General features: G+C 40.7%; 1 protein-coding gene across 7 annotated transcripts in view; it reads right to left on the bottom strand.

Moving 5' to 3' along the window:
- PRSS12 (serine protease 12) overlaps positions 1–21644 on the bottom strand; it is a 70945-nt gene extending 49301 nt beyond the window's left edge. For 2 of the 7 annotated variants that reach the window (XM_023636645.2, XM_023636644.2), the window contains exons 1-4: positions 21004–21604; positions 9571–9709; positions 7015–7193; positions 2558–2708 (exon numbers count right to left, since the gene is read on the bottom strand). In XM_023636645.2, coding sequence (XP_023492413.1) covers positions 2558–2708; positions 7015–7193; positions 9571–9709; positions 21004–21505 — 971 coding nt within the window. In that variant the 5' untranslated portion in view covers positions 21506–21604. Of the gene's footprint in view, positions 1–2557; positions 2709–7014; positions 7194–9570; positions 9710–21003 lie in introns of all 7 variants that reach the window. The other 5 variants (XM_023636643.2, XM_070259707.1, XM_023636646.2 and 2 more) reach the window with 5 other exon arrangements.
- Positions 21645–23304: the final 1660 nt, after the last annotated feature.

The following is a 23304-nucleotide window of genomic DNA, read 5'->3' as shown; positions in this document are numbered from 1 at the left end:
TTCTTTCTGTGTAATAGACTATTGTTTGTCAACATGGTCTTCGCTTAAGAACTATTTATATAAGTGAAAAAAGTCTTTGGCTCACAAGAAAGAACTCTACATTACAACATGAATTTTTAGAATCACTTCTACAAACATAACTAACATTCACAGTGTGTCATTTAAATATTCTATGTATTTGTGTAAGGAACAAAAGCTTGCTTTGCCCCAGAGCAATATATTAATAAAAAATGCCTTATAGCTTAAATTTAGAATAATCTATACTGCAACTGGTAATATTAAATAGGCTATTACTATATCCTTAACGTTCTTAATATTTTTGGCAAAGACACAGGTTTCTTATGAACTCACATGAAAATCAATTAGCACATGACTGACCGCATAATTGATAATTCAGTAAACACACTTACACACACACATTAGAGTGTTTTAAAATATGAAATTCATGGATACAGCTAACTAAATAGAAGTTCTGGACAGAGGAATAGTGTTTGATGATCTCACCACCAAATGCTTAGTTTACTTTGAATGTTTAATAAGATCTTTCAGCTACAACAGTCCTTAATTAGACTGACCTTGCTAGCCAATGTATACTGTAGACTGACTATGTGCCCTAACTGCTTTATAGACACTAAACCCGACACATCAGGAAGTATGTCATAAATGAGAAAATGGCAATTCAGTGATATTCTGTAACTTTTCCCATCTCCAAAAGTAGGTCTCAAATCCAGGCCATTCTGAGTACACGGCACGTGCTCATAATCTTATGCTACCAACAACACCTGGAAATTTGAAGAAAATTGTCCTTGAAATTGATATCCAGTCAGAACACTTCAAATATATAACCTCAAAAGTTTAATGATTAACAACAGTTTTCTCAAAAAGAACTGGTTGGCCCTATTCCTGACTCACTCAAAGAAATTGATCATACCGGTAAACTTAACATGACCAGTAATATAAGCCCTGTGGACCCAGGATTTGCCATGCTTGTTCCTGTCCCACACAAGAACTGTGAAATAGCAGTTAGGTCCAAGAATCAGTTAGAGGGGAAAACGTAACTTCACAGTGAAGGATCAGGCTGATGACCCATGAACCCAGTGCTCAGTCTTGGCCTCACTAGTGGGGAAAACCAGGCTGCTCTGTGACTCCTGATGAGATGCAAGAAGAGAACATATCACCTGTGATGATTTCGAGCCAAAACGCTTGCTTTGATCTAATCGAGCCTTCAGACCTAGCCTCCAATTTCAGGAACTACAAGAAACAGAGGAGTAAACTAAATGACACCATGAGGAAGAAATGAGACCGATCCAGAAGGTAGGATATTCTCCAGAACAACTGGCTTGGTCTCTTCAAGTCAGTGTAATGAAAAACAAGAAGCTGTTCTAGATTAAAAGAGACCTCAGGGACATAACATCCAGACGCACTGCATGGTCCCGCACTAAATTCTGTGTCAGACAAACCATCTGTTATGGATTTTGTGAAGACAACTGTGGGAATTTGAATATGATGGAGTATTAGACAATGTTAAGAAAGATTACCAATGACATTAGTTGTGATAATGATCATTTGGCTATGTAGGACAATGTTCTTATTTTTAAGAGATGCATACTTAAGTATTTAGAGGTAAAATGTTAACGTGTCTATATTTTACTTTAAAATACTTAAATATAAACATAGAGTCTTGAAAAAGAGGTAGGTCACTTGCAAAAAAAGTTGCAAAAAAAATGAGTATAAATGGTTCAAGGTTCAAAAGTCACGCCCCATTGTCAAGAATTATGCTTAACTGGACAAAATGATCCATGGACAGCAAAGGTCTAATCTCAAGAGGCCTCCCCAGCACCTCACCCCCTCACACACAGTGCTGAATGAAGCACATTTCAAATTTAAAGTAAAATACCAACTTTTAAAAGATTCCCTAATATAATTTTAGAGAAGCGTTTAGGCTTGTTATACCAATGTTTAGAATGACTAGAGAGAGGGATTAAAAGCTCCAAAATTATAACATGCTATTCCAGAATAACCACAACTGAAGCATCTGGAATGTTGATGGTCACACTGCTGCCTTACTGCACACGCCTCACTTCCATATCCTACATGGGAATTACTTCCTTTGCACATGAATAAACATCCTTTGCTCTAAGCACATACCTAACAAATAAGGAAGCAAAGGCGAAGAGTTCAGACAATATTTGAGGGAAAGGACTTGAACTTCGGTTAAAACCTAACAGCTAGTTTCGTCATATGACTGATAAGCCGCAGCAGCTGACAGTGTTGCTCACTACCTGGGAGTAATGTAAAGGCTACTAGTGAAAAGTAGTAAAAAGATTCGATCCTTAGAGACATAAAATCAATCAACTTCAGACACCAACAGGTTAGACCTACAGAGTACACGGAAGTTCTCCTCAGGGAGCCCACAGCCTAGTACCAAGATCAAAAGGTGGCTTTTCCTATTTGTTCGAGGAAGTGTGCAGTTTAAACACACAGCACCTGCCTTTGGTTATGGAAATAATAGATTCAAAAATGTAAGCAAAACGAAACAAGAACAATAAAAACAAACCTCAGGCCCAGCTGCCTGCAGATCACTTCTGCGTCTGCGTCATCCCACTGATCGTCACAGACAGTCCCCCACTGACCAGCATGGTAGAGCTCCACTCGGCCCTCGTGCACGTTGCTGCCACCAGCAAGACGTATGGAGGGGAACGCGGGGCCTGTGCAATGGGAAATGAAAGACAAATTACACCTACATATTTACATCGTGCGACATGATTAGGTATATTCTATGTCTTTGCCATTTTCAATAATTCAATAATATTTATTAAGCCATTGAAGTGATATGGACATACACGCACATAGCTAACATATTTTATGGTAATCTTGACCAATTAAAAATACTCCAATTGAATTACATTCAAACAAATAGCTCTTAAGAGGAAGCAGTCTAAATTCACTTTTGTCCTACAACCTCAGAAACCAGAAAAGACGCACTCAAAACTGCAGTTTACTAGAAACACATTGGATTTTTATGGGATTGTGGTCATGACGTTGATCTGTTAATTTACAGTAATTTGAGTATTACCAACATGTAATTATTAAGAATGGCACTTATGTAGGTAACATACTTATTTTCAGTACAGAAATATTTTTACATTTGTAGAAATCAAGTCAAAGTTAACATCCAACACATTATAACACGTCGGTGGACATCATGGCCAGCACCTTCAAAACCAATATTGAAAATTCATGTGGGTATGAATCAGTTCATCTTCGTTTCCTCTGTTAAGAACCACCACAGTCTTCCCATTGCAATTCCTTGTTACAGTCCGCAACGCCCTGATCTCTCCCTTGTCAGCCTCTGAATTTCTCTCTCATTTCTCCTGGCCTCATTCTCTGGCTACAGCTACCATGCCTTCTTCCTTCTGCCCAAATACACTTGAAGTTGGACGCCACCTCAGGGTCTGTACAGTAGCTGTTCCTTCTGCCCGGAAGAATGTTTCCACAGATCTTCACATGGCTGCCTCCCTCTCGTCAGTCAGTTCTCAACACTGAAATGTCCTTTCTGCAGGAGGCCTGCCCTGGCTACCCCAGCACACGCAGCACCCTAAGGCGCTTTCTACTACATCACCTAATTTGTCTTCCTCAGAATATTTACTTTTATCTAAAATTGTCATTGATTTATTGGTTTACATGTCAATTGTCTGCCTCCTCTCAACTAGACTTGAGGACAGAGAAAGTGCCTTTCCCTTTCATCTGTGTATTTCAGGTACCCAGCATAGAGAAGGCATATAATAAATATTTGTTGACTGAAAAAACTGGCAAGTGATAGCTAAAAGTCTGGAAAGGCTATCTCAAACAAGGAAAAATAATTAGCAATATCCCTTCATTCAATTCTATTTAATAAACAGATACTAGGCATCTGCTGTGTGCAAGGTGTTGTACCACGTGCTGTAGGGCATTCAAAGGGGCACTAGACAGACGCCACCCTCAAGAAGTGCACTGCCTAAGGACGTGGACAAAATGAGTACAGACAAGAGATAGTCAAGAAGACCCTGCATGGATTCAGAAGCGAGGGAGCTGGCTCACCATTGGGAGTAGTTAGGGAATCCTTCTAAGAAAGTGGTATCTGAAGAGGCCCAAGATGGATGGATGGGATTTCAGAAGCACAAAGTTTGGGAAACAGTACGGAAGTCTAATTTTTCTGGAATAAAGGACATAATATGGTAAAAGGTTCAGAACAGGCTGGGTCCCCATTAGGGAGTTTAGTTGCACCTTTTACCAAATGTTAATCATTTATCCACATGAAATGTGCTCCTAATTCCTCCACAGTGTAAGCAGCTGTCAGTAAATGGCATCTGGATATTCATATTTATATTCAAATATCACACAAGTTTTGCAGCAGAGATTCAGATCAGTGACTATTTGCATATACTCACATTCTGATATTTGTAATACAGTTTACTTACATAAGTGAACTAACACTGAAAGTTTGTAAAAAGATACAGACAGGCTTAATAAATATGACTGGTCTTCTCAATATTGTATATTAGCATCTTAGAATTAACTGATGGCTGAACGATGGTAAGAAACAAATTTGCATAAGTTATGTACATTTTCCTTTAAAAAGCTTGGAAAATATAGAAAAAATGATAAAAAATGTACAAGTTTCTTAAGTTATTATATTCTCCCCTGCCTCCCCTTTCCCCCACCACTGTGGTAAGCTTGGAGAAAACAGGAAAAAAAAATTTTTTAAGAGGAAATTTAAAATCACCTAGAACCATTATGGCATAGTACTTACATTTTTTAATGTCATGTTTTATTTTACAATGTGGTTTTTTTCCGGTTGTATAATTGTGAAAATACAGAAAAGCTCAAGGACAAAATTTAGTCAACTTCCCACATCCTCCCAACAAACACATGAAAAATCATCTGCAAGAGAATTCAGTGAAGTCATTGACCAATGTTTCACTTAAGGATGAATAAGGCTCCCAGACGTCTTCATTTAGATTGCTATTTCCTCTATCCAGGACTGGTGCACCATCTTCTACTTTGTAAGTGCTGGGAAAGCAACCAGTACCAGATGACAAGACACGAAGTATAATTTCCAAACTAAACGATCGTGTTAAGCCCTATCGCTGTGCCTTAAGGCAGACTCAGCAGTGGCTGCTTTGAGCTATTTGCTTTCACATTCTCATTTCCTCTACAACAAGGGAATCTTCTTTTATTCTCACTTCTAACTTATCTCAACCTCCTAGATTTTATAAATGTTTACAAATTTATCTGTGCAACCAGAGTATAAACAGATTACAGATCATAAAGAGTAGAATTTTTTTTTAAAGTAGCTAGATATTCTGAAAGAAAATAATCTTGTTTTCAAGCTTTTACTTACTTTCCTACTTGAAAAATGTTAAACATTTTATCAATCAGGTTGAACACAGAGTACAAGCAATAATCTACGAAATGCAGTACGTTATAGAGCCCAATTGACATCGCTCTTGAAGCAGCAATGCATAAACGTGTACTTGACAAAAGTAGTGATGAACAAATGAAAAGCAATAAGAAAAGTTAATATATATTGAGGTATATGAGGAAACCATTTGGTTTAAAACTAATTCGGCCCGACCTCATTTTTCCAGAAAGATCTGGCATGGCCTGTCCAGCATGCATTGTACATCTGCTCTAAACATTTACAATGTCCCAAAGCAAAGAATGATGCCTTTTAAAACAGGAATGTATACCCCCCTCCATGGTAGCATTTGCTTAAAGATAAGAATTTCTTCCCAGAAACTAAAGGTCAAACTGACCTACTGTGCTCCTCTTCTGACCACTGACCTGCTGTGCTAGTAACTTCCTGTTACTGTAGTAAAAAAAAATATTCCCATCATGTGTGATGCACATTCCTTATTCCAAGACAATATATAACCATGCTGTACACATCGCTTCCTTCCTTGGTGAAGGTGCTCTCCTGGGCTATTCAGTCCTCTGACTGGCTCATATAATAAACTCACCCCAATTTTGATTTATAGATTGATTATTGATTATTTGCATCAACAGTAACATTATTCAAAGGTGGAGAATCAAAAGAAAAACTTACAAGGCACCAAGACTTATGCACCTCACCCATCCAAAAGAGGACTGCAGCTCTGAGAGCACACTTTCGGTCCATATCCTTGTCTTGGTTCCTCCAGCTAATTCAGGGAAATTACTCTACATGAGGTCTCTGTATGTTTTGTAATGGAGCTTTTCTATTCCTGCCCCAATACTTGTACTCAAACAGCAACCACTGCCCTGGACTGGCTGCTAGCATTTCGAGGCCTGGGACATCTGGTCAAGCTGCCATCTCCAAGGAAAATGCAGATAGGGATACTGTGACTATGTGGCAGCCTCAAGTTGTGGTCACAGATTAAAATACTCCATGGTCCCCAGAAAACCCATCAGCCATCATGAAAAGCAGCTGTTCCCTCCTCTACTTATGTTCATATGAACATACACATATTTGTGTACTGACACCGCATTGCTAATCACCTCCTGCCTAGTATATGGTGCTTAGGAGACCTTATCCAAGGCAGTAATCCATTTTAGGGAATACGCTATCTATAACTCAAAGGAGAACACTGGCACCATGATTATATTCCATCCTATAAAGTGAAAGCATTTTGTTGTACTTGCTGTATTTTATACTTGGTTTCAAGATGATTTTCCATCTTGAATCCATGATGATTTTTTGCTATCAAAATAAGTGTTTCATATACAGTATATAATATTTCTTTAAACAAAGTAGATAAAATAGAAAACATGTTAAAAGTGAGATACCATTGAAAGTCAGATGGAATTCAAATTGTTAGACACACTCCTATTGAAGACTATTTAATTAGACAGTAGAATATGATAATTCAGACTTATGTCTGCATTTATACTTGTTTAGTTTAGTTAAGTCTTAGCTTAACTAAGACACTTTTATCATCTGGAATCATGTTGAAAACGCAATAAAAGTAAAACAAAAATAAATATTTTTTTTACCATGGGAAAAACTACACGTGACAGCAGCTGCCATCTTCTGAGGACACACCCCACCCTGCCAGATGTCTTTTTCACAAAGCAGTATATTTTCTTCATCTCCTCGGCAACGGACATTGTTCCAATAAATGGGAATAAGGCCCAGTCCAGAAAACGGGGTTTGTTTTGCTACTCCTTTTCCTCTGGAAGTACAATGATTGATGTTAGCTTTATCAAATATAGGCAAATTTTTTTTATCACAGCATTTGGATTTTTTTTAATGGAAGAAATTAATAAAGATGGATATGGAAGAAAAATCATAATGGATTACATAAGTTTCAAGGAAAATCAAAACATCAGATCAGAACTTGGGTTGACTACGTAAGGCAATCTTTTTAAGCCGTCTTGAATAACTAATGGTATGCATGTGCCTTTACTATCTATGGCTGATTTTAGAAGAAAATGGGCAAATGCTACAGATATAAAAAGTGAGCCTGCATGGCTTTGTGGAAGAAGTGTGTCATGTGGCCCAGCAAGACCTGGACTCTAGTCTGGACTCAGCTGCACATGACACTAAGCTGGACGGCTCTCAGCTCTGCCTTCTGATGTATAAACAGAAGTCTGGGCGCCTGAAGGTTCTTTCCTACCCCAATACCTTAGGCCAGCATTTTCAAAATGTTACTATTACTATATCTAAGCAAGATAATATCAAGAGAGGCAATCCATTCACATTTTTAAAATCTTATATGCAATATTTGCTGCAAGACTTTGAAACCAATTAATAAAATAATAACATGGAGATGGGCTCTGCTTTTAACTCATCTAATCTAAATATTTTTATAAGTAGCCTCTGATATGTACCAAAATGATGTTAAATTTTAAAAAGATTAAATGCTTACCTGATTAACATAGTAATCTCTAGAATTGTCTCTCTGCAACAGTTTCCATCAACCAAACAGTAAATATTTGGGGTATATCTAAAATATGAATGTGTCTTAACAGGAATAAAGCTGGGCTGCTCTGCTCTTATTATGCAGTTCTTTTTTTAAAAAGCAGACTACTGAGAGATGATACAAGCAATTGGATCAGCTTATCTGAAGTTTATATTTGCAGAATGATGGGTTACATTCTTTCATCAGTCAAGACTAGTAACCACATTGTAGGTCACGTCTCCGCTACAGTGTTCTTGTTTCTTTGCGTCAGAGTCTCATAAGAAATTTTATTCTTCCCTGATTTTCCGGGGTAGTAAAAGCACATGCAGCTACGTATATAAAGGAAGACAATGATGCCAGCCTACAAATTTGTTCCATCCTCAGGCCTTCAAAAGAAAGTCAACATTCAAGTCAACATTCCTTGTGACATTCCCACCTGCCAATGACTGTTAGCCAGACAAAATACCCTTGATAAAGTCAGTAATTAACATTCCTAAACATCACAACACTTTATAGGCTCTAGCCTTACTCCTTCTTTCAACGCTCATTTCTAAAAATTAATTAAGTACATTAACTCTATTTGCTGACATAAAAGCACCAAAAGTCTGAACAAAACTTAAGCCTTCAAAGTCTGCCTTTACAAAATTCTCACTCCCCACCTTCCTAACGAGAAGACAGGAGGAAACTGGCAAATTAAAGTTCATACTGATTTGACTGGAGTTGACTCACATTTTCATTCACATCATTGTATTAGATATTACCACTCACTGATTACTAATCCAAAATATTTGTAAATTGCAAACCTTTCTTTCAGACTTTTAGACTTGCTTTTTTTGCTAACAAGATATTTTCCACGCTTTCTAAAGATCTCTGGTGATAAAGGCCAAGAAAAACACATGGCATGCGTACTTAGAAAAAATAAATGAGACACAAAAACAGAACAATAACAACAAAAGCAAACCTTTTGTTCCAAAATGGAGCCTTCTGCTCCTGGCGAACCCCCTGGGCACAAGGCAGAAAGGTGCCAGGCCTGGTGGAAGTCAGTGTGCGCTGAGCTCTTTTAAAGGGAGGGCCCCCTAGGGTGGTGGAGGAGCCCGCAGCTCCTCAGGATGGCTGACGCTGCGGGGCAGGTGGAATCTGCCGTCTTGCACAGGACCTCCTCAGCGCAGAGGAGGCCTGAGGACATCGTCCCTTACCCATCACGAGATAAGAGCACAGGTGAACATCACCTCCTTCACACACACAAAAATGGAACTTGTGGGTGGCTAAAAGTAGAAAGTCAAAAGCAAATGACAGCAACCTAGGGCTGCAGGCTACTGAGAAACTACAATTCTTCGAATCAAATTCCTTGCTTCTTAGGGCTAAACAATTATTTTGCTAAAGACAAAGACCAAAGGATGCTTTTAACTTCTGACCACTTTGCATTTGCCCATTTCCTCTTTAGCAGGAGTAGTAATATGTGAAATACATTTGTACGTTAAGAGAACTCATTCCTTCCATTTGGGGCCCTTTCTTTCCAACTCTTTTGAGAAAAGCGAGAATGAGGAAAGAAAGAATGAGGAGAGAAGATGTAACCTCTTCTCTGGAATGATGGGTGCCCACCATTATTCTCAGATATCAGTAGACTGATTTCGTTTGCTGAACTCACCCCAGCTGCAGCTGCTGACAAATGACTGACGCATCCGAGTCATCCCAGTGGCTGCTACAGACTGTGCCCCAAACTCCATTTGCATACACTTCCACTGTGCCTTCAAACTCATTTTTGCCACCGCCAAGTCGTACTGACCCTAAAGTGGAAAAGAATCCCAAATCCTTTAATAGCAAAGAACAACTTGAACATACTGAGCCAGTCATCGGTCAACATGATTTTTCCACTGAAGTGGTGAAAGATCCAGTCAGATCTTTGGCCTCCACTGTTCACGGCATGTGCTCCTTCCTTTAAATGAGGATTTAGCAGGCTCTTTTTTTCTTTTTTAGTAATTAACATCCTGATGTCAGTGCTAATTATATTTTCTTTTTTATCTAGGCATACAGAAAGTCCAATTACAATTTTAAAAGGGGAAAAATGGAAGAGTATAACTAATGTCTGATATTGATCCCAAGTATTATATTACATCACATATGAAGTTCTTATCACTTATGTATCTCCTTCTATCTTCACAAGAGGTCATAGATAGGAAACACAGAAACCAACTTCAATGCTCTGCTCATAAATTAGCTGTTATTGGCTGTTATATTTTCCTTCTATCTGGTTTGTTCATCCACTACAGAAAAGGAAAATGCTTTTTCCTCTATTAACCTCAAGCAGTAGTCATGAAAATTCTAAAGATTATGTCCATAATTTCAAAAAGATGCTAATGTTGTAAATATCGCCCAATGTGAATCTTAGAGAAATTGCCGCTAAGCAGAGTGGTTTAGTGTAACTGAACGACGCTGGAAATTTAGCTTTCCTCACATACCATCCCTACTTAGCTGCTCCACAGTCCATGATCTGAGTCATACTTTTCAGTCTTTAAAAAAGCGAAAATCTAAAGTTAAGCACCCCCGTATCCCTTAAGTGGGGATCAAGGCCCAAAATTTCTTCTCCTGTTGGTGCTGGTTTGCAGAGTGGATACTGGCAGGCAGCAATTAGGACACTTAATAAGAGATGGAATTAAACTCAGGTAACTTAAGAATTTCACAAAATTCTGTTGAAAGTCACTTACGATAGCCTATATTTCATAGGTAAAGAAATTAAGTCCTACCAAAAAATTCTGGGATATTTTGCATATTTCAAAGTTATTACGTGTGGTTTTAAAATAATTTTCCAAAAATATTAGATTCACAAATTATCCATTCATTTCTTTTGCACTGGCCTAGTCATCTACCACTATTATTTTCCATGTTATCATCCTTAAAAAATGCAACCATTTAAAGGGCTGGCCCGGTGGCACAGCAGTTAAGTTCACATGTTCTGCTTTGGCGGCCTAGGGTTCACCGTTCAGATTCTGGGTGCAGACCCATGCACCACTTGTCAAGCCATGCTGTGGCAGGTGTCCCACATAAAATAGAGGAAGATGGGCATGGATGTTATCTCAGGGCCAGTCTTCCTCAGCAAAAAGAGGAGGATTGGCAGCAGATGTTAGCTCAGGACTAATCTTCCTCCGAAAAAACAAACAAAAAAAGAAGAAAGAAAATGCAACTATTTAAGAAAAACATAATCTACTTCTCAAGACAAATATAGTGTCATTTAATTCAAACAAAAGGCAATAATAAATGTAGGCAAAAGATGGCACTGTCAAGTCCTGATTACTCAGGAGAAAACATGAACATGGGTCATTGATATGGCAAATAATGTAAAAATGACTCATACATTCTAAACCTCCTTAATTTGCAGTGAGCAAGAGGAAGCCCTGTCTAGCTCATTGAAAAGTATGAACTGTATAACATTTTAAAGAAATATGTCTAAAGGGTTTAACTGAACTTTAATGACTTTTGAATCACAAAATTTCTTCTATAGAGACATAATATTATGCGTATCACAAATGTCAGCAATTTATTTCAATTCAAAGAACTCATTTGTTCACCTCAAACAAACATTATTGGAAATTGTTTTTAAATTAATCCATTATCTCTTTATTAATTCGGCCCTTCCACCAAATTACTCATGTCAAGGGTTGGAAGAAAGTTCTAGTAATGAAAACAAACTGGAACACTATTTATGCATGTTAAATAATCACAATAACATAAAATACTGCCTAAATCGCCAAAAAGCTATCAAGAAGAAATGATGCATGCATATCGTCTAAATGATTAAGACATTTAGAGATGAGAAGAATACCCTGCATAAAGGATAATTATTACCACGACATCATTATAATGGCAATGATAGAGCTGGAAATCATTTCCAGGTCAACTATCAGTTCACCAGCATTTCTCAGATGCTCCAAACATGCTGTGAAAGCCTGGATTCATTTAGCTGTATCTGCTACATGGCAAGAAATCCAGAGTGCTCATCCAATTTTCCTTTACAATTGAATACAAATATTTCCAATTCTGGAAAGGCAATTTGCATGTCAGTGACTAATGAAATCTCTGTCAGAATCCACTCCCAACACCAACATCCCCAACACACACGCCTTCCTAGAACATAGTTTATCCTTTCCTTCAGGCCATAGAAATTTCTAAAATATTCTGACAAATCATCTACCTTGGACTCAGAGTGAGTTATTTCTTAACGGTACACCATTCAGTGAAGTTCATAATTCCTCTAACAATTATTTGAAAGAGCTTTGAAAAAAATATCAGCATAATGACATGCTCCAAAATAATCCAAGTTTGAACACAATTTACACTACATATCTGAAAGTTAGGTAGCAGTTCTTGTTTGTTTTTCATTCTACTTTGTTCTTCCTGCATTTACTCTCTGAGAATGGTTCGGATGGTTGAGATCTTAAAAACCGTAACTCATTTCCCTCCATTTACGGATGAGGAAGCTATGCGCCAAAGGAACTGAGCACCTGCCGAGCCATGACCACTGCCTCCAGGACCCCTGCCCTTGGTACTAGCCCCCTGTCTCCAAACCTGAGCAAAGACCCTGCAATACAATAAGCACCTTTAAAACTTCAGGTATTACTTTATGCATTATGCCATGTTGGTTTTAACCATTCTATGTGAAATATTGCAAGTATCCACCAAACACTATATGGGAATAAACCAACCAGGCAGAAGTATAAGCCAGCATGAAGAGTGTCTAGACACAGCAAAACAGGAGAAAAGTGGCTTTCCGATGATCTACACTTGAGGCTGAGCCTGCAGTGGATGTTGATTTGTTCCATTGGCTGCAGAAGTTTGTAGGAGGACTATACATGTGCACAAATTTATGGGTGCACAACAATAAGACGGAGGAGAAATATCCTTAGCTCAATGAAAAAAGAAAAAGGATGAAACAATAAAGCCATCCACAAAGGGCAAAGCCTGGTAAACACATTTATATTGCTACCCAACTAACAATAAAGTTCTCCAGAGCCATTCCAGACCAAATTCTTTGTCTGGCAAATATGGCTCAATTGTCACAATTTTTATTAACAAAAGCTGATCCCCCCTCCTTTGCTCACACTCTCCCACTCCAGTCAAGGACTTTGCTCCGAATCGTCTCAGCTAATGTCTCTGGACAACATCCCAGTGGATCCAGGGCTACACTGTCTTAAAGTCTCTCAAGCGCCAATTTGGTCAAAACGATTCTATTCTAAATATCCCTATTTTTAAAATGTGTTAATAACAATAATTTAAAATTTGAAGTCTCAAACAGAGGCTTTAGGTCAACTATAACAGGCATTACAAATTTGCAGACCAAACCAATAATAGAAGAATGTCTGGAACTGTAAAGCTGTGATGGCATGTCATGGAGAGAAGCCTTCAGAATTCATGAAATGAACTGTTACAAAAAAGCCCACAGTCAACTGTCTCCTGGTATTACAACTACCTTAAAGGCAAAATGTAAAATGTGCCAATGTGCAACATTATGTTCAGAATTCTTCTATCTTAATTCCCTGCCAAAAACATTGACTTTATTGTCATTTTAGTTTACTATTAATTTTCATCTATGTAGATATGTCTCCAGTTTTATAAAGGAAAAGAAGCATAAAAAATTCATGTTACAGAAATTTGTTTTATGGACACTTTGCTAAAAAACAGGAAATCCCAAAATGGAGAGACACTCAAGAAGGGTTCTTTTTAACCATCTTATCAGTCTCAATCAATACAAGGTGATCTTGAGGAGAACAGCTGACTAGCTTAAAATTCCCTTCACAAGTTTCACCAGTTTTTCAGTTTTTAAGGCTACTGTGAAGGGTTAAATTCGGTCCCTGCAAAAGATATTGAAGTGCTAACTCCCAGGACCCATAAATGTGACCTTATCTGGAAATAAGGTCTTTGTAAATGATGAAGTTAAGATGAGGTCTTTAGAGTGGGTTCTAATCCAGTATGACTGTGTTCTTATAAAAAGAAGAAATTTGGACACAGAGAGAGAACACCATCTCAAGACTGGAGTTACACTCCCACAAGCCAAGGAAACGTCAGAAGCTAGGACAGCCTTGGAACAGCGTCTTCCCTGGCACCTTCAGAAGAAGCATGGCCCTGTTGACACCTTGATCTTGCTCTTCCAGTCTCCAGAACTGGGAAACAATAAATTCTGTTGCCTAAGCCACTCAGTTAGGAGTACTCATTACTCCTAGCAAACTATTGGAGCCATTATGGTATTACCCCTTCCTGGACAGGTAGCAAAACCTCCCTTCTCATCCTGCACACTTGAAGGAGGCCTACGAGAAATATCAGAAAAGGAACCAAATAGGTCAGCTATCTTTGTTCTGTAAATCCAGCTCACTCCAAAATAATCCAAATGAAAAGATATGCCTATTTAGTTAACTAATTAAAATGTGCTTATAGAATAGCATTCACTCACTTGAAGAGAAAGAAAAAACAGCAGAAACAGAGACCCATCCCAGTAGTGTTTTCTGAATAGAATTAACAAATATTCTAAAAATCTTTTAAAACCATGGTTTGATAAATGAGGAAAAAGAAATTAATGTTATCACACAAATCCTTTCTCATCTATTACTGAACTTCACAGAGGCACAAAACAATTAATTTTAGTCGCTTCTATTGTTCTGTTGGAATCAGATAGAATGCACACTGGTGACATCAAGCTGTTGCTCAGATCCTTGCCAAAAAGTATACTTAAAGCTGAAAGTGATACAGAAATTTTAGTTTATGAACTATTCAAAAGCATAGAAAAAAGCCCATTACATGTTGGACAATTTAGTACACATATTTGACAAATGAATTAAACATAATCGTACATCTTATACCAAAGAAAACACTGGGAAAATATACTAAATGATTATTTCCTATCTTAATTATGAAATATACAAAAAACCTCACATTACCTAAACGTAACTGACTTAGGGGGTGTTAGTTGAATTTTTCGATTATAATAGGGAGGGCTAGGTTAATTTTGATGTTATTTTCTTCCTACACCCTATTTGACATTACTAAGGTATACTATTTTTTTCTATGAGTATATTTACCAATAACTGAAACTGGTTTTAGCATTGTGAAGTAGTAGATTTCGTTCAAATCATGCCATGTCATGCCAAATCAAATCATCTATTTTTTTTAAAGATTTTATTTTTCCTTTTTCTCCCCAAACCCCCCAGTACATAGTTGTATATTTTTAGTTGTGGGTCCTTCTAGTTGTTGCATGTGGGATGCCGCCTCAGCATGGCTTGATGAGCGGTGCCATGTCGGCACCCAGGATCTGAACCGGTGAAACCCTGGGCTGCTGAAGCAGAGCGTGTGAACTTAACCACTGGGCCAGGGGCTGGCCCCCAAATCATCTTTTAACATATGGAACATTCCCCTGAACCGAGATCCAGTTGAATCATATTTGCCTCCACTAATTCACATCTACAATTTATAATAATTGTTCATTTATTATTCATGTAGATACCTTTAGTACTGAGAAAAAAAATCTCAACTGGTCTAGTTCAAAATGAGAGAGTATCGAGGAGTGGTCAGTTCTACCTGTTTACAAGGCACTTATTAGAAATTTATAAATGTTATCAATTATTCCTTAGCTAAAAACATTTTACAATATTATGCAAAAGAAGACTTTATCCATGGTTAAGTTACCCTTGACTAACAATATATGCATATAATCCTAGCAGAAAATTTCACAAATTGTGTCTTTGAACTATTCACACATAAATGGTAAGAGTATTACCATTTTATTGTACAGCACTGAGTGATGAAATTAAACTACACCTAATATTAATCCTCTTATCCATCTCGCAGGGTAGGTATCACAGGAAAGGTAATGCAAATGCTTAGTATTCTTCTGACATCCAAATCAGGGAGTGGGTGTCCTCAACCAGGGGACACAGGTGATTTCTGATGCATCTTTGTCAATGCTGCTCCTAGTGTGAACTCAGTAAGGTTTAATGAAATCTATCCTTGCCTGTTACAAAGATCAGCATTTTCCACTCTTTGTGTCCCTCTGGTGATCCGAATAAAAAGTATTGAGGCTGAATGTGCATGGGTAGCTTTGAGGGGGAAAAGAAATCTCATTAGTGCATTGCATACAATAAATTTTTTATTAATATTGTTGTGCTGATTTGCAGGAAGAGAGAGGAGGGTTGGGAGGAGGGGATTGCTCTGGAAAAGTAAGATGTTAAAGAGGCAAAAATAAACATTTCCTGATTTTCTAACAACACTGTCCCAACCATGTAGATGGCAGTGGAAACAACTGTTCCTAAGGGCACAACCGCATGCCTGTTTACCATGCAGACTGAAGGGAGCCACTTCAGAGGACTGCTTTCTTTACAAGTTAATTCGGGGGGGAGGGGGGAAGCTTAAAAACTAGAATTAAACATCTTTATCTTAACAATTATGGAATTATTCATTTCAGACATAAACTTGCTAGCCCTGCAAACAGCATCTTAAAACAAAAAAACATGCTATATCAAGGAAATTAGGGTCTAAATGCTCCTCATCTAGATATGGCTAAAAAGTGGATGTAGCACTTCACAGCACTATTTTTAAAATTACTTATTACTATTTTTTAGTTGCATTAAGTTTCCCAAATATAAGAACAGCCCCAGCCATACTTCTTAGCAGACCCTGTTGGTTTTCCTCCACAGCTACCTCACTTCCTCCTGCCAGGAGAGTTTCCAGCTGTTCAGAGGTGAATCTGGATTAATCTAGGCAATCATAGTAATTGTATTTTCCTTTCCAGAGAGTGCCAGGAAGAAACACTTGATCCAGTCTTGGCCAATGAAATGCGAGAGGAAGTCTGTGGGGGAATTCTGGGAAGGTTTCCTTGCTCTTGCAAAGGGATGTACAAGAAGAAGGGCCTTCTCTTTCTTCTGCAGGTTTTTCTGTCTCCATGTGAAGCCTGGAATAACCACCAGCCTTAGGATTAAAGCCACACTTAAACAACAGAGGAGCCAAGAGAGTAGCAGAGAAACAGAGCTGTACCACATTGGAGCCTGACTCCTTGTAATATGAACAACATATCTCTTTATTGCTTCAGTCATTGTGAATTGAGTTTTCTACTCTTTGCCATCAAAACCATCATAACTGATCCAAGCCAAGTTCATACCCAAGTTAATAATTATCATTTGCTTCCTCTTCCAAATTTTCCACAGGTATCTTTATTTTTTGCAGTTAGTCATAATGTATACAAATTTTGTATCCATCTTTTCCCCCTTAACATTACCATAAGCATTTTTCCACTTCTTCTTAAAAAAAAAATCTTCACACTAGCAAAGAGTCAGATAATGCCCCAAAGTATTTTATATCCGCCTTAGCCTGAAAAGCAGACCAAGCTCGATATTTAAAATCCAGCCAGGAAATGTATCAAATCTGGTATTGCTAATGTTTTTCAGCACCTGCTACATAGAATCAAGATGCGGCATTTTTTAAAAAAGGGACAGCTTCCAGCCAACTTTTTAATTAACATTCACTTCAAACAACAGATGGACTTCAAAGAGTACAGCCTGTAAACAATAGTACTCGTCCCGCAAGCCCAATATTGCTATTTGAATCAGGAGATTTGGGTGAGTAGGTGCATATGAACAGATTAGCATGACATGACAACAAGTCAGGTCTATGAATCATCTTTTCTGATAAAATCTTAATTATTAGAGCATTGTCATTTATTGTGCCTGTTTTACCCATCAGTCATCAGTACCTATGGTTGAGTTCCACTTGGCTGCTTGTAACAAAGAGGACTTGCTAGCACACATCAGGCCAGTTGCCCCATGTGCCATGCCAACCAGATGCTGGAAAGGTGATCTCCCTTCCCAGTAAGAAACCTCTAAATTATTGCAAGGTATTGTTGGGCAGAATCAGTTGCCTGTTAATTCATCCTGCAGAAATGTGAAAATAACCTGGCTCACGTTCAGTTAGTAATTATATTCTGGTGAACCAGGTTGTTACTATCCCACACTAGTCACATAAAAACCAGAGGTGCCATTTTCTAAAACCACACAAAAAGGCATGCCTTATGCTTGATCCTAAACCTAGCAGGATGAAGTCACAGAACGGCGGACTCAGTTAGTCGACAAGATCATCTATCACTGTACATTTTAGGTGGGTCCTGATGCCCTCCCATGGGTTTCCCCGATTATGACAAAGGGTCTTCAGCATCCAAATCATCTTGACTCCTCATTAGAAACGCACATTCCTGAGCCAGATCTAGGGCCTCTGAAGGCTAGAGCCCAGGTCTCTGCATTTTAACGAGTCCCTGGGTGATTCTAACAGTCATTATGAGAACTAACTCCCTGGGCTGATCCAGGGTGCTCCATTCCCTGGAATGATTCTTTATTGCTAGTTTGCTAGTTTCACACAACCAGGGCCTGGGCCTCAGCTTTCTCGTTCTCAGACATTTGAGCCACTTCAGTGTCCACGCCCTGCCCTAGCTCACCTGAGATCCCCCTTGCGTCCCTTCAACTGGGCTTCAATCAGGTCTCCACCTCGGGGGCACCAACTTCCTCATTTCTCATGATGCAACTGGATACATGACTCTGGCCTCCAGTTTATTTTCTAAAGGAGGGATCTCATTACTATAAATTTCCTTTCTTTTTGTCTTAGTTGTTTCGGTAAAGAAAAAAAAAAAGAAAACAAAACCCAGGTATTTTCAAATCATAAGAGATTGGAAATCATGTGCTTTTGACCCAACATAAATCTCTTTCTACTTCCTTTTAGACTGGTCCTTAAGCTACAAAAATAGGATTAGTAGACAGCACAGATATTTCTACATGTTTATATAATTAAAGAACTAGAACAAAATGAGCTGTAAAGTGAAAATGTGCACTACTTTATAATGCTGCTATGAGAATTAGATTAGAAAACTAATATATAAAATGATTAGCCCACCTTCCAATACAGAGCAAATGTTCCATACATCCTAGCTGTTATTCTCAGGCCAGGCTGTTCTGGTACCAGCTCAGAGCTGGAAAAACCCTTTAAATTAACTTACTCGAAAACTACTTTTCTCCACACAAGCAAACCAAAGCTCTGAGAGTAAGAGTCTTACCCTCCACTGTAGAGCTACTAGCAGAGCCAAAACAGACACCAATGTTTTCTAAAGCACAATTTCATATTCTTTCCACCACTCCACAACGGCTTTGTGTACACGCCTAAGCCAAATGCAGGACCAAGAAAGCCATAATGTTCAGAATATGCCAATCATCGTGAAGGTCTGAGTTATGCCCAATCAGAATGTGAGGCGTACATGACAGAATGGGTTACCAAGACTGAGTCTGTGGAAGTAATTAAACTATTACATAGCCAGCAGATGGCTTTCCTGGGGTTTTTTTGGAGGGGTGGGGGCATTTATCTCTCATCTTGGGGGATTTCTTTTGTTTCTCTTGTGTTCAATCACTTTACTCCAGAAAGTACGCCCTATTACGCAGTGTTTGGAACCTTGTCTGGTGAGAATTAGCAATGAACATAAAAGCATCGCAAACAGTCTGTGCTGCTGGTAGGTGTAAATTTCTGTTCAGCACAAGGAGGAGGCAGGAAGCAAAGGACAAGCTACTCTCCTCATTTGGAAATATAAAGTTAAAGGGGTTCCATGTCAGAAAGAGAGCAATAGATCACTATAGTGTTTTAACTTTGAATTCCATTTTTTTCTTTCTCTGTCTGGATATATAGAATATGAAACATGAAATACAATAATAAGACAGTAAAAAACTGTCAATGTTTGCTAAACATGAGATTTTACTACAAATAATCTCTTACAGTAAATCATGAGACAATGCTAGGGCTCTTTGCTTGATACCACCTCCAACTCTTAGAGCCACATTGGCATTCTGTCCATGAAACACGAGTATAGCGATGACTTCATTCTCTGGGATGGAGGATAATTGATCATAACCTTCCTATCACTTTCCTTTAACTCAAAGCACTAATGCACTTGAAGGCACAGAGAAATAAAAAGTTCTGTAGGAGAAGAATGGCACTGTGACGCTAACCTCCAAGTTACCTCAAAAAGGTACAAAATACAACCTATTTCAGAATCCCAATTCATGAAACCCTTGTCACACAGCTCAGATGGAGAGCTGCCAAAAGAATTTTGAAGAAAAATTCAAACTTTGAAGGACATAAGGTTTTTCTCCTCCAGCTATTAAAGAAGGAAAAAAGCCCTAATATTAAACAAACCCAATAACTCAAAACGAAGCACTGCTCCAAGGCAGATTATTCACTTACATTAAATCTATTAATTTGATGCTTTTATTACCTCAAAACCACAACATCTCACCAACTTTATCTCTTCACAGACTAATCCCGATTCTCCAGAAATAACATACACAGCTAAATAGAATCCTTGGAAACCGCACTGGACTATATCAAGTTGCTTCTTCCCAACAGTTACTATTCCTATCTCCTATCCCTTTCTCTTTCTCATTCACGGATGATGTTTACCATACTGTGCTCCAGAATGTGAACATCATTTTGACAAGTTGTATTTTGGCCTGGAAATTTTGCCATACTTTTTCAAACGGAAATCAAGGGTAGGAGTGAGGCAAAAATTTTACCACATTTTTCCAAGTCAGGGTCTATATGGAGAGGGAAGGTCATTGGTTGTCATATTAAGTCTTTCTTTTTCCAAAACAAGTCAATAGAAACTCTATCTCCTCCTTTGCTTTGCCTTTCACGTATATACGGTAACGCCCTCAAGGCAAGCCGATCCAAAGAACAAACATCCACCGAAGGCACGAGCGCGCGCACACACGCACACAAATACACACACAGTGGCCAGAGACAAGACCGTATCCAGGAAGCCAGAGCGCCGCACCTTGCAGAGAAACGATCACCCCTGACAACCTTGCCTCACGCAGCACGCCTTGCTCATTTACAGTCAAGATCCGCCCGTACTTTGCTGGTATCCCAGCGGCGACCCACCATCACCCGGGCAGTGCAAACCCGCAACCCCACACCCTCTCACTCTCTCTTCAAGGAACACCCAACGCCCTCCCCAAGCCAGGCCGGCTCCCCGCCCGTCCCGGGTCGCCGCCGCCGCCCCGGGGTCGCTCACCGTGTCTGCAGTCGCAGTAACCCCAGTCTACCTTGCCATAGGCGTTCCCGTAGAAGCACCAGGGTCTGCCCGCGCCGTCCGGGCTCCGGCAGAAGTTGTGGCGTTGCCCTCGCAGGCGAGCCCAGCCCGCCGGGGGCGACCGCTCGAGGAAGGGTGGCACCTCTGCCCAGCGCAGACAAGGGGCGCCGAAGGCCGTCACGTTGACCCAGGGCTCGCCGGCCGGACAGCCCCCGGGAAGCCAGCCCGGCGTGCGCCCGGCTGGGAGGGCATGCGGGCGCGGGGCAGGCAGCGCGGGCGGGGGGCGCAGGACGCGCGCCACAGGGGGCACCGGAGGTGGCCTCTGCTGCCGCTGCTGAGTGGGAAGGTAATAAGGGTGCTGAGGACCCGGAGGGGGCGAGTGGCGGTGGCGGTGGTGGAGGGGATAATTGGGGACCGGATCAAAGCTGACCACTTCGCGGAGCGCCCCTAGAATCAGAGCCACAGCGAGGCGGGCGAGCGTCATGGTGCCCGAGCAGCGGGGTTTGGTCCATGCTCCCCCGCTCCTCGGGTTCTCAAGGGGAGGCGGGGAGGGGGCGGGGGCGGGGCGGCAGCCTCGGTCGGATCCCCCACGCGCGCCCCTCCGCCCCCCGGGCGCAGACCGCCTTCCCCGCCCCACCTCGCCCCCGCCGTGGTTCCCCCGGAGCGCCCCTGCTCGCCACCGCGCGGGCTGTGCAGTGCCGAGCTCCGCGGAGCCCCGATGCGCGGCGGGGACCCTTCCGGGCGGCGGCGGTGGGACCCGAGCCCCAGGTGGCCGGCAGTGGCACGAGCCCGGAAACTCTGCCCCCTGGCTGCGGCCGCGGGGCGCTCAGTGTCGCCCGGAGCCGGACCTCTGCTCGGCCCCTGCCCGGCTCCCGGCTGTCAGCCCGCCCTGCCCGGCCAGACCAGCCGCTGGCACCACTGCGGCCTCGCTGTGCCCGAGCCAAGCCCGAGGGTGCCAGTGCGGGGGATGCTCTTGGCTGTCCCTTGCCAGCGGGCAACAGCAAGAACGCCCCGCGTCTGGCGGCTCCCAGGAAGCCTGGCACCTGTCCCTGCAGCCATCTCTCCTTCACCCCGGTGCCGTGTCTCCTTTTCTCGGTTTTGAAATCTTTAGAAGACAACTGAGGATGGATTTCGTTGTCTCTCTCTCCTGACAAGTCCCAGGATAAAAGTTATCAAAGCCCACAGGGAACGCTGAAGCTGCTTTACTGAACCGTGAGCTCCTCAAGGACAGGCCCACGTTCATTCAGCTTTATATCCCAGGACTTAACACTGCCCAACACTTATTAGGCTGCAATAAACATTTGCTGAAATTAAATTCCTGAACCGACCAGGGAAAGGCGCTTGAGCCCTTCTGCTTCCTGCCTCCTACCTTCCACCCGGTGGCCTGGACAACACCAGTTGTTTGGTTATTACTGGGGCTCAGTGAGGCCCTCTTAATACCAAATTTCCTTTCTAACCAGAGAAGACTTCATCCGTCCGGGCCTCCATCCTATCCGAAAAGCCCGTCCCTCTAACACCTGCCCCATTTTTGCAGGGCCAGGGGCTCGAGTTAAGCCGACTCACTTGCCTCTCCAAAGGGGACTCTGCTGCAGGCAGTTTAGTCTGCGCCGTTGGCCTGACCTTCAGTTTTGCAGCTACACTGTGCTTGACCTTAGGTTAGTCGAGCCCTTTCAACAGCCCCCCCCCCCCCCAAAGAAAGTTGGCTTAGAGTTTAAAAAACCACTGGAGCTGGATGTTTTAGGATTTCCCCTTTCAGTGAGTTGTTCCTGACTACCCACTGGAGTTAAACAAGGAAAAGGCAGGCCATAAAAAGGGTAATCTTTTACTTTCTGGTGCAATCATGTTTCAGTGTGGGGGAGCACTGCTTTCCCGTAATATAACGTATTCTGAAGAAAACCTGAGCATGACTTAAACGTTTACTCTTACAACCAAGGTTTCAATTAGAAAACGAATTAATTCCCTACACCTACCTCAAATAATCGGTCTTGGTTTAACTTTTGTGAATCATCTTACTGGTTTTTTATTTTTGCACTCCTATTAATGAAATATTTGATTTTACTTCAGAGAGAATTGGGTCAATGAGTGACATTAGGAATCCGTGAATGTATTTGTCAAATATTTATTCAAGGTGTTTTTATTCAAATGCTCTTACCCACTATTTTGTTTTCTTACTAGTGCTTTTCTGGCTCCAAAAGCATAGTTAAAACTGTACCTGGGGAAGAGAGTGAAAGATAAAATACATACCTGGGAGAGGTTGATTTACTTATTTAGTAAGGGTCGACA

This window comes from Equus caballus, chromosome 2, assembly GCF_041296265.1.
Source record: "Equus caballus isolate H_3958 breed thoroughbred chromosome 2, TB-T2T, whole genome shotgun sequence".
NCBI lineage: Eukaryota > Metazoa > Chordata > Mammalia > Perissodactyla > Equidae > Equus > Equus caballus.
Note: the sequence above shows the minus strand (reverse complement) of the source record. Positions and strands in the feature narration are given on the sequence as shown.